At 43.8% G+C, this 12,026-nt stretch overlaps 1 protein-coding gene across 2 annotated transcripts in view; it reads right to left on the bottom strand.

Annotated features, from left to right (window-relative positions):
- The window catches only part of GMDS (GDP-mannose 4,6-dehydratase), a 490,833-nt gene that overhangs the window by 245,076 nt on the left and 233,731 nt on the right, over positions 1-12,026 (bottom strand). For both annotated transcript variants that reach the window (XM_059937772.1, XM_059937771.1), the window contains one exon: positions 5,432-5,559. In XM_059937772.1, the coding sequence (XP_059793755.1) occupies positions 5,432-5,559 (128 nt within the window). The remainder of the gene's footprint in view (positions 1-5,431; positions 5,560-12,026) is intronic.

The following is a 12,026-nucleotide window of genomic DNA, read 5'->3' on the forward strand; positions in this document are numbered from 1 at the left end:
CTGGCCATGGAAATATGGCAACTACGACTTCCTGCACGTCTGCTGGGTGCGGTCTGACTGGAGAACGGGGTCAGGTACCGTTGACTCTTAGAGACGCAAACCCAGCAGGAAATCAAACTCCTCTCCTGAGTGTGAAGAAGTGATGTCCCAACAAGCAAGCTTTCCCTTAAGTGAAATCTCAGGAAGTTTAAATGCATCCTTTCCTTCCAGATCTGTGTGAATTAGCGCCAGGTGCAAAATGCCGGCAGCAGCCTGGACAAAGAGGAGAGGGGGCCTGAGACACAGCAGTCACCTCCCCAGCTCCGTCACCAGGCTCCCTGCTCCCCCCAGGTCTCTGTCACCTGCTGAGACCAAAGCTGTCCTGAAGGTCAACTCACTTGGCGGCCAAGGAACAGGGAGGGTGGGCGGTTCCCAGCTCATTTCCCCAAACACACCCGGTGCATCCGGGCCTCATCCAGCCGCTGGGAGGGGTTCAGGGAGACCCGACAGCCAGCTCAGCGGCGCTTAACTGCCAGATACTCTTCCTCCCCTGGGACCACAAGTGGCAGAAAGAGAAAAGGACAGAAGGTAATTTTCTGTCTCTCTGGGAAACGGAAAGTCACCCGGATCCCACTGTTGCCCTCACTTCAGCCTAAGGCAGGGGTGTGGCTCAAGCATCAGGCCTGGGCTGGGGACCAGGCGGCCTTCACCTCCGTGGTCACCTCGGCTTTGAGCAATCACGTCCCCTCAGATCCCTCGTCTGTAAGAGGAGGACGGACTCACCCTGTCTGGAGGGTTGTGCACATTATAGAAAACGATGGATATGAAGTTTCTGGCATGTAATACGTGCCTAACATTTGGCAATTTTTCTTATTTTTATTTCTGAAAGTAGCTTTTTATTACTAATCTGGGCTCCCTGACCAAAAAGAAAAAATTAAAGGAATATATTAAAATTCAGATGAATCTCAAAACTTCTCCCCTAATAATGTGAAAGTCCCCGGATTGCCTGTAGGCCAGGTTTCCCTTCAGGAGCATCTGTCCTGTCAGCCGCGGTCAGTAGAACCTCACGATATGTTTAAATGGCTCTTTGCAGAGTCCTGGAAAGAGCTCAGACTCGGGTCTCTTGATTACCTGCGTATCCCAACAGCAAAGGACCATCCTGTAGGTGGAAAAGCTTAAAGACTCTTGTGGCCTAGCCCTTAACAATAACTTATCTCTCAATCTTTTCTGGCTAATTCTATCAAGGTGCAACCACAGTGGGACCTCGTTAGCCAAACGGCTACTGTTCATTTTATTTAAGCTCAGGGCACCATTTCCCAACTCCGCACTGCTAGACGTTAATGCCCACTTTTCACTAGAAAGGGGGCAAGGTAAGATGTGTTTGGAAAACCCTCTACTACTCCCAGCAGGCCTAGTGCAGGCTCACATATGCTAAGTTCTGAGAAGGTGGTCTTATAGTAAAGAAATCTGCTGACCTTTATGCAATATAGCATTGTCTTGTCAGGAGGGTTTGGCTTTGGGCAGGGTCATTTGTAGCAACTAGAACCACGGCCATGGGAGACAGTCCATAGAGGTGCTGAAGGAATAATGTTCCAGGCACTGCTGCTGCACTGCCGGTGCAATGCTGGTGCACTGCTGCTGCACTGCCGCTGCACTGCCAGTGCAATGCTGGTGCAATGCTGCTGCACTGCCGCTGCACTGCTGGTACACTGCCGGTGCAATGCTGGTGCAATGCTGCTGCACTGCCGCTGCACTGCTGGTACACTGCCGGTGCAATGCTGCTGCAGTGCTGCTGCACTGCCGCTGCACTGCCGGTACACTGCCGCTGCACTGCCGGTGCAATGCTGGTGCAATGCTGCTGCACTGCCGCTGCACTGCTGGTACACTGCCGGTGCAATGCTGGTGCAATGCCGCTGCACTGCTGCTGCACTGCCGGTACACTGCCGGTGCAATGCCGCTGCACTGCCGCTGCACTGCTGGTACACTGCCGGTGCAATGCTGCTGCAGTGCTGCTGCAATACCGGCTGCCTGAGCTCACCCGGACGTGGCACACAGCACCGCGTGCTCTCGTGAACACGAGCCGACGCTCCGAGTTCATGCCGAGTTCATGACGGGAGTCAGGCGTGAGAACAGGTTGCGGTTGGGGCACAGAAATATTTAAGAAGATGAAGGTATTTTAGAAGTTTGAATTGTCAACTGACCTTATCCCATAAGAAATGCATATTTTTGAAAACCTGTGTTTGTTAAATTGTGTATTTATAGCCCCGCGCCATTAGCGCTACAGCAATTTTTAAATGGTCATTTTTTTCTCAAAACACAACAATAACTGCAGATGTTAATTACAGCAGCTGGGTGGTAGGTATATGGCTGTTCACTGTAAAATTCATGCAACAATTCTGCATCTTTAACAATGTTTCTAATAAAATAATATAAAAGATGTAACTGCACATGACTTGTTTATTCTAAAGTACCATATAATTTAATATAGTTTTTATATTCTTCATTTCAAGTTGAAATACCTCTTACCCACTCAAATAATTTTTAAAGCATTTTGATCTAGGAAACAAGACTAAGAACAGAAGTTAGTGAATCTGAATCAGCAACAGGAAATGGCTTTGTATAAATTGCTGGAAAAATGTTTACAAGGAAGAGATAGATTCTCATCAGGGATGTATAGCACATTAATGCTGATTTTTAACAGGATGGCTATTATGTCCTTTTCACAGATGGATAAATTGATGTATAAAACCTTGTTAAGACTGAGGCTCACTGATCCAGCTGGGATCACCTACACCCAGTCTGGCAAATGCTCTCTACTCTTCATCATTAAAATTCATCCATAAATAAGAACGTATAAGTCACTTAATCTAAAGATTTATGAATACAACATGTTTACGTATAAATGAGAGGGATTATATAATTAAAGCGTATGTAAATGAGATGTTATTATGACTTGTTTGATCTGTGCTGGCCAAGGCTTCTTTACTCTAAAGCTGATTATAGCGCCAGGATGCAGATGTGTTTTAAACAAACAATGCTTCTCATTTTTCATTCTTAGCCTTGTTGATTTTAATTTTGGCCACACCTACTTCTACTCATAAGTCTGTGAAGTAACCTCATTTTAATATATTTAGAAATGCAAAGGATGGTAGTATTTCTTAAAATGGAGATAACGAACTATGGATTCTTATTTAATGATGACACCTTTTTAGAAATCATGAAATGTTGACTTCTTTCAGAACCCATAAATGAGCAAATGCTTTTTAGAGCATCAACATGTGTTACTGTCGGAGCCAAGGGAATCCTCAATATGCAAAACCCACCTGTATTATGGAACAAATCAGGTGTTGAACGCCAACGAGAATGACTTAACTTTGTATGTGTGTTTGTGAAATCTGAAAATGTGACACTCTTACTGAAAAGCCAGAACCTCTTAACCCTCACGTCTTACTCTCCCGGATAGCTTGGCTCCTGCGGTTGCTGTACTGACACATCTCGGCAAGGAATCTTGAAAATGACATCATTTGGGAAGACCTTTTTGAAGTCTTTGAGCCACAGTGTTTCTGAAACACTTTCCCGTTAAACAAATACAAATGTGGGCCCTTTGTGCCAGGGTTGCACGACACCCAGGAGCAGTGCTACCCTCGGCATTTGGGGATGAGGTGACAGCACGGTCCTTCCCGCAGACCCACTGAGCTCACGAAAAGTTTTCTTGTTACTTATGTGTTTATGTAACAGTCTCATGCCTTTTTGTTGAATTTTTCTGGCCTGTTTTCAAAATGTCATTTATCTTTTTCCCTGATTGAAAAAGTTTATACATACTCATTACAATATATGGAAAATACCGAAGTATACAGAAGAAAATAAACATAACCAAAAATAAGTATTACTAACATTTTGATATACTGTTTCTCACACTATCAAAATCTATTTCTGAGTTCCAATAACAAACTTCTTTTGTACCCCAGTGCAAAAATATAAAATAAAATAGAATGAAATTTGATCGATTTGGTTCCCGAAACTGAAGAACAAGACTTTGGATAAAGATGGATACCTACAGAGCCTTCTGTGTAGCTCTAAGTAAATGCAGAAGCTAAAGGGTTATACACCAAAATGATATTATTGAAAAAATAATGCACTTATTTTTACAAAACTTGCCTCATATTTTTAAGAAGGTAAGACCATACAGGTTAGACAAAAGAAAGTTTCAGCTTCTCTTGTCAAACATCTCCTTTCTCCCACTTTCTTATTACTTCTGAAAGTATGGTCTTACATATTTTTAACGTAATGTTCTTAAAATATATCCAAGGGCGACTATCATAAAATGCTTCATTGTATTTACAGTTTAGAAGAACACATTTAAATGATCTAAATGTTAGGTTGTTCAAAATTTTAAATCAGAAATCTTTTTGTCTGTAATATAAATCAGAATTAGGTGTTTAAGTATGCAACATTTTTAATTGTTACACACAAAAATAATAACACTCTGAAGCTGACCTCTGGGTTAGCAAGTGAACTGCTTGTTTGCTTAGGAAACCAGATCCGGTTTCCCAGAGAGGCATCATTGAGGACAGAAATAGTCTCCCAAGCACAGGAAATCTGTAAGCACCTAAACAAGGACCAGCAGACTCCGGGACAAACACAATGTCACCAACATGCTCCTTCACGTCTGGCCACAGAATCACCACGGATATCTAAAAGCATACTAATGCCGGAAAGGTAAGAGGTAATAATTTGTTTAAAGAAAAATCATACTACTTATATATGTAACATATGTAACCCAAACCAAAACTTAATATGCACATAAATCCCAAGACTGAAAGTTTGAATTTCCCTTTAACTACACCCGTTGTTCTGCAATAGCGTTATTACTAGCATCTCTCTCTTTGCTCTTTATTTAATGGGCACAATCACGGGTGTGAGTCACAGGCTACCAAGCACACAGGTAATAAGCAGAGTCTGAACCAATCGCTCTGTAAGAACAGCACTCTGGGAGTGATTAGTACAATAATGTAAACCTGAAGGTCTCAGATTATACAAATTGAAATCAGGCAGTATTTCTTGCAGGTCTGAGAACTAGTTCTGTTATAACAAGATGCTCTCACAGTTAGTTACGCGTGTCTTGGGCAGGGATGAGGGAGTGGCACAAGGAAGACGCTTCAGGAAGGAAAGAACACCATTTACTTTTTATCCATCATCCAGACCACTGACCGGCACCTTCACTTTGAATGATTAAAAGACGGGTTGTGAGAGGTTTCCCCCTTCCAGGGGGGTGCGGGACACACCGCTGACCATCCAGCCGGGAGGGGGCACAGTGTGAGCTTCAACACATCTGCATGAGCACCAGCGTCCCTGCCACCTGCCGCCACCTCCAGGAGAGCTCTCCCCGAGGCCTGGCATCCGGATGCCAGCGGATACAGGTACTTAAAGACCAAAACGCGAGGGTTCCTACCTCCACGTAGTCCTTGGCGTGGCCCCAATCTCGTTTGGCGTCCAGATTCCCCAAGCTGAAACATTCCAGTTGTCCAAGGTAAATCTTAGCTACTGACCGGCTAATTTTTCGAGTAACAAAATTAGCTCCTAAAAGAGACAAAAGATGCATTATCAGTCAAGTGCATTTGACATTTAACAGTTTGGTGAACCAAACACAATCTCAGCCTCTGGGCATTTCTTTCATTCTCTTCCCCCCTTTAAAATAATAATAAAAGAAAAGAAAATGAAAAAGACCATTAACTGTCATTCAGACGAGCTAAGGAGCTCTCGCTCTGAGTGTCACATCAGCTCCACTGCCATAACAAACATTTGTCTTTGGGGGACGTCTTGGCATTCCTCATTTGCTGCTGTAACATGCGATCCAGGCACCCAGCCAGAGAAAAGCTCTCGGAATGCCAGTTTTTAAACAGAAAATTCAACAGGGTTGGACGAAGGGAAATGCCAGAATCAGACCACCCTGATTTTTTCAAGAACATAAACATCATATATTCCTATTAATAAAACTACTTTGGGGTTCACGGGGAGAGAGAGAGGAGAGCAACTTAGCTCCCAGGGTGTAACTAAAGAAAACGAAGAAGAAATGCATAAATGGTGATCACCCTTATTTAGAAACCTGCACAGCCAACCGGTGCTAAGTCATAAGTTTCTAGACTATCTGTACTCACTACAGTGTCACCTTCTAATTTCATCCAAGTGTCAGCTGCAGGATAGGATTCCTGAATTCTGTATAAATATTTTGATATGATTGGATGAAAGGTGTCGTAAACTAAAGGAGTGAAATTGTTTTAAAGTTCTCTGGTCTTTAATGAAAGCTTCTGTCCACTTTTAAAAGATCACAAAGAAGGACAAAATTAAAAGGCACTTCTGAGATAAGTTTATCTATACCCCTGTATCTAGGTAAGGTTATCACAAAGCACCAGGTAATGCCAAAATCTCAAGGTAATTAACAGGCACATGAGCTAGTCAATAATGGCTTCAAACAGTTTAGACCCATTACCATCATAATTTATCACACAGCAATAACTTTAGCTTTGTTCTTTTGCATAAGAAACAGGGAGGTGAATGTTATGAGAAAGCTTGGGCTTCTAGAGAAACTGGCACAGAGATAAGGGGAATTTTTCTAAATAGGTTTTCTCAGTTTTGGCAAGAAGATAGCCCCGTACAAGTTCAAACACGTACTAGACTCACTTACTACACAAACTCAGTAGACACATTTCAATGCCCTATCATTAAAAATGACGATAAGACTTCCATGGAAATCCAAATTTTCAGTTTCTCTTAGCAGTTGATAGAGTACTTGAAGAAATCCAGTTTCAAATTTGCAGGGCAGCTTATAAAACACAAGCGCTCCTTCAAAAAAGAGCCTTTGAAAATGAAGTATTTATCAGGCACGATCCTTCTCAATCTATTACCAACTAGCAACTTTTTATTTTCTAATAATTTAAATTTATAATTAAATTTAGACTTGATGCCTATCTTTGTGTTTTAATGTCAGGACTATACCATCATGCCAAAATTTACTAGATAAATGTGTGATGCCAAATCATCAGATGAAGCTCCCAACACCAAATAGCTCAGATTATTCTATCTACCAGTAAAGTAATGCTTAGGGGTGCAGTGGAAGCACTGACGTTGTTCCAACATTCTACTCCGGCCTGCTGTTTATTCCCTCAACGAGCACTGAGTGAGCACCAAGCAGCAAGCCCTGAGCAGGGACAGCAGGGAGTGAAGAGGAGGCCCCCCTGCTAAAGTAGCCCAGAGAGGGGGAGATGGACAAAGCAATCCCTGCTGCCAGAAGTGAGATGGCAGGTCTGCAGGGACGAGACGAGTCAGGGCCCTGTACACGATGCCGCAGCGACCACAACTCCGCCCCTCTGATGAGCAACCCACGAGCTAAGAATTATTACCCGCATTTTGTAGATGACGAAGCTGAGATTCAGAGAAGCTGTGCAAACTGGCCCTTCTAAGCCAGCTGTCCGATTCGGTCTGTGTGGCTGCAAAGCCCAGGCTCTCACCTGCCAGCACTTGGAATGGCATGCTAGTGGGTACGGAGCCTTCCTTCTCGGGATCCAAAATGATCTTGCATACCTAGTCAGTTACTTGAAATTTCTAGTTCTTAGAACTTAATTTTAATTTTTTATTTATAGTGGCTTGAGATGTAATTCACATACCATACAATTCATCCATTTAAAGTGTACAATTCCATGGCTTCTAGTACATTCACAGACTGTGCAGCCAGCCCAACAATCAATTTTAGACATTCTCACCCCCCCCAAAAGAAACCTGCGCCCTTTAGCCATCCCGCCCCATCTTCCCCCAGCCCCCTGGCCCTGGGCAACCACTCATTCATTTTTTCGTCACTAGAGATTTGCCTATTCTGAACACTTCACATACATGGAATCATATAATATGTGGTCTTTTGTGACTGGCCTCTTTCACTTAGCCTAACATTTTCCAGGTTCATCTATGTTACATGAATCAATCCCTCCTTCCTTCTTTATGGTTGAATACTATCCCATTATGCGGACAGAGCACATTTCATTTATCCGTTCATCAGTAAATGGACATTTGGGTTGTTTCCATTTTTGGCTATTGTGAATATTGCTGCAGTGAACACAGATGCACAAGCTTCTGTGTGGGGATTATGTTTTAATTTCTCTTGGGTAGACACCCACAGATGGAATCACTGGGTCACAGGGCAGCTCTACAATTAACCTGTTAAGGAACTGCCAGACTGTGCTTCACAGCAGATGCAGCAGGTGACAGCCCCGCCAGCAGGGCACTGGGCTCTCACGTGCCCACACCCTTCCCAACAGTCGCTAGGGTTCCATCTTTTTGATGACAGTCATCCTGACGGGTACCAAGTGGTATCTCATTGTGGTTCTGATTTGCATTTCTCTGATGACTAATGACTTTAACCCTCTACGTCCTCATGTACTTATGGGTCACTGGCATATCTTCTTTGGAGAGATGTCTATTTGGATTCTTTGTCCAGTTTTTAAAGTGTGTTACTTGTCTTCTTAATACTGAACTGTAAGAGTTCTTCATACATTCTGGATCCAAGTCCTTTATCAGATATATGATTTACAAACATTTTCTCTCATTGTATAGGTTATATTTTCATTTTCTTGATGGTGTCCTTTGACACACAAAAGTTTTTTTTAGTTATTATGAAGTTCAATTTGCCTATTCTTTTTTTTTTTTGGTTGTATGAGCTTTTGGTGTCATACCCAAAAGGGCTTCGCCTAGCCCAAGGAAGGTCTTGAAGAGTTTCTCCTATATTTTTTAATGAATTGTATCGATTTTGTTCTTACCTGTAGGTATTTGACCCAATTTTAGTTAATTTGTGTGTGTGGTTAAGATGAAAGGGCCCAACTTCATTCACTTGCATGTGGATATAGGGCTGTCCTGGCACTATGTGTTTGCTGAAAAGGTTATTCTTTCTCCTATTTGAGTTGCCTTATACCTTTTGTCGAAAAGCAATTAACCATAGACGCGTGGGTTTATTTCTGACTTTCAGTCCTATTCCAATGACCGAAACACCTATGTTTAGGACAGTACCACACCTTCTTGATTACTATAGGTCTCTGGTAAGGGTTCAAATCAAGAAGTGTGAGTCTTCCAACTGTGTTCTTTCTTCAGACTGTTTTAGCTATCCTCAGTCTCTTGAATTTCCATACGAAGTTTAGCATCAGCTTGTTAATTTCTGCAAAAAAGCAGCCCGGGATTTTGCAGGGATGGTGTTGAATCTGTAGGTCAGTGTGGGGAGCGCTGCCCACCTCAGCAACACTTCGCCTTCCAGCTCATCAGCACACGGGCTCTTTCCATTGCTCTGTGTCTTCGCAAACTGCTTTCAGCAGTGCTCAGTAGTTTCTAGACAATACGTTTTGCACTGCTTTTGTTAAATTTGTTCCTAAGGACTTTATTCCCTCTGATGTTATTATAACTGTAACTTTCCTTAATTTCATTTTCAGATTCATTTTAAACATTATTACTGCCACCATATGCTTCGTTCATTCCTGGGAGAGGCTTAAAATGATTTTTTTCTCCATTTGTTCTCTTCATTTTCACTCCTTATCACACAAGACTGCTGTTTTTTGGAGAGAACTATAATCAAATCATGACACATGAGGGCTGAGGCCTTAGCAGTCACTTTGTCCAGCCAGCGGCCTGACCCAAGCCGTGTCCCTCACTTTCCCGCCTGTGCTGCTGTCACCAACCCACCCGCAATGCAGGACGCGTCCCTCCCCAGACTAGATCACCTGAGTGGTTTTGCTATTACAGCACACTCCAATTATGGAACTCCCATAATTATGTACATAGATACTTGATCTCTAAGAGCCTTGCACTACAAGACCATAGCTAGGAAGAAGACCGAGAAATGGAAAGTCAGCCCAGTGAACTGACCAAAGGCTGCTGGTCACTGGCTCTGCTACACAAACCATGTAACAGTCCCCGCACACCACAGGACAGGAACACCTGCCAGGCCAAGTCACAGGGACACCCAAGCAGAGGACAGGGCGCTGCGGACCACGAATCACTACAGACACAGACGGAATTAATATCATCACGTCCTTGTTTGTAAAACAAGGATAATAACAGTACTTACCATGTAGGTTTGATGTTTAACTGAGAAAATCTAGGTAATGTGATTAGCAAGTTCTCAATAAATGTTACCTATTATTACAATTATTACATTACAATGTTAATGGTACCTGTAATTAAGCCTCAATGAAAAGTTCAGATTTCTTAGTTCTTTTATGACTAAGTCTCTTAATTCTCTGATTCTGAACGTCTGAATAAACAGCCAGAGGCAGGCGTGTGGACTTACTTACACACCCAAAGCACTAATAAACATTTCTAACCTCATAGTAGGTTACTTTTTCAAGGTAAACTCATTAACCAAGGAAAATAGAATATCCATATAAATGTATACTAATAAGAAAGAGACCTGGGCTTCCCTGGTGGCACAGTGGTTAAAAATCTGCCTGCCAATGCAGGGGACACAGGTTCGAGCCCTGGCCTGGGAAGATCCCACATGCCGCGGAGCAACTAAGCCCGTGCGCCACAACTACTAAGCCTGCACTCTAGAGCCCACGAGCCACAACTACTGAGCCCACGTGCCACAACTACTGAAGCCCTTGCGCCTAGAGCCTGTGCTCTGCAACAGGAGAAGCCACCTCAATGAGAAGCCCTCGCACCGCAACGAAGAGTAGCCCCCGCTCGCCGCAACTAGAGAAAGCCTGTGCACAGCAACGAAGACCCAATGCAGCCAAAAATAAATAAAATAAAGTAAATATATATAAAAAAAGAAAGAGACCAGTTAAAACGGGTTTCAGTCCAAATACTGGCTCTAAGATTGAGATCATGAGTTTTGCTAGCGTTGACAGAATGAAAAATACAGAGCTTTTGTTTTGGCAATACAGCAAACAAGAAAAACTGCCACATTAAAAAACACCAAACTACGCTGGATAAAATACTATTATTATTTATTCAAATTCAAAGCTGAGTCTCCAAGACTGCCCAAGTCATGGTGGGCCCAGCGGGGTCAGGGCTGGTAGCAGGGCGGGAATGCCATCTGAGGACCTGGAAACAGCTTCATCTTTCATTTCCAATCTGAGGCAAAGGGTGAGGGCTTTCAGGTAGATTCTGGAAGTAGGGTTACACGCCCTGTGAGTTATTTTTAATTCTGTTACTTGTATCAGTGCTATGGCCTTAAATGTCTTAACGTCTCAGTTGTCTTATCTATAAAATGGGATAATAATCGATACTAAGGATCAAATGAGATGCTAAATTAAAAGGCTGTAGAATACTGTATCTATCAGTCATAAAGGTTTATTGTCTTGGATATTTTTACTGTGATAGATCTTTTAAAATAGTAAAGCTTTTTTTCTCACGCGTCTCTCTTTATGTGACATTCTCCGCTATTAACCCAAGGCTGGGGAAAGGTGAGAAGAGCTACACCAGACGGTCAGAAGGACCCAGGTAATACTCATCCCTATCATTCAAAATAGGATGCTGGAACAAGACAGCAAGTGTGAAAGCAAGTCTTCATGGGAAAGTAATTTTCTAGATAACGTCAGTGCAGCAGAAACCAGCGTGGTCGTAGCCCAAAGTCCCTCCCATGGGTGACGCCCTCAGGCTCTGGGGGGCAGGGCCAGGCCCGTGTCCAGGCGGGAAGGACGGGAGGGGCGGCTCCAGGGCTCGTGGGGAAGGACAGCAGAGGCAGGAGAGCCTCCAGGTGAATGTAGCCTCTGGGCTGCGATACCAAGCAGAGCGGACTGAGGGCACGGCCGAGGAGACGCCTGTGGCGTCCGGGGAGCCCCCCGAGTAGGCCACCCGGGCCTGACCAGCCTGGGGCGGCTGCACCAGGGACACTAATGAGATGAGCAGGGGTGGAGGCCCTCCGCCCTCACCGGTGAGCCGGGTAAGACCACCCGGAGGGGACCACGGGTCAGACGGGGCAGTGGGTCTACCGTCCATGGAGCCAGACACGGGCAGAGCCAGGAGCCCAGGAAAGAGAAGGCCCTGGGCTGATGGGCGCAGACACAGGA

The sequence above is a fragment of the Balaenoptera ricei genome, chromosome 11 (genome assembly GCF_028023285.1).
Source record: "Balaenoptera ricei isolate mBalRic1 chromosome 11, mBalRic1.hap2, whole genome shotgun sequence".
In the NCBI taxonomy this organism is placed as follows: Eukaryota; Metazoa; Chordata; class Mammalia; order Artiodactyla; family Balaenopteridae; genus Balaenoptera; species Balaenoptera ricei.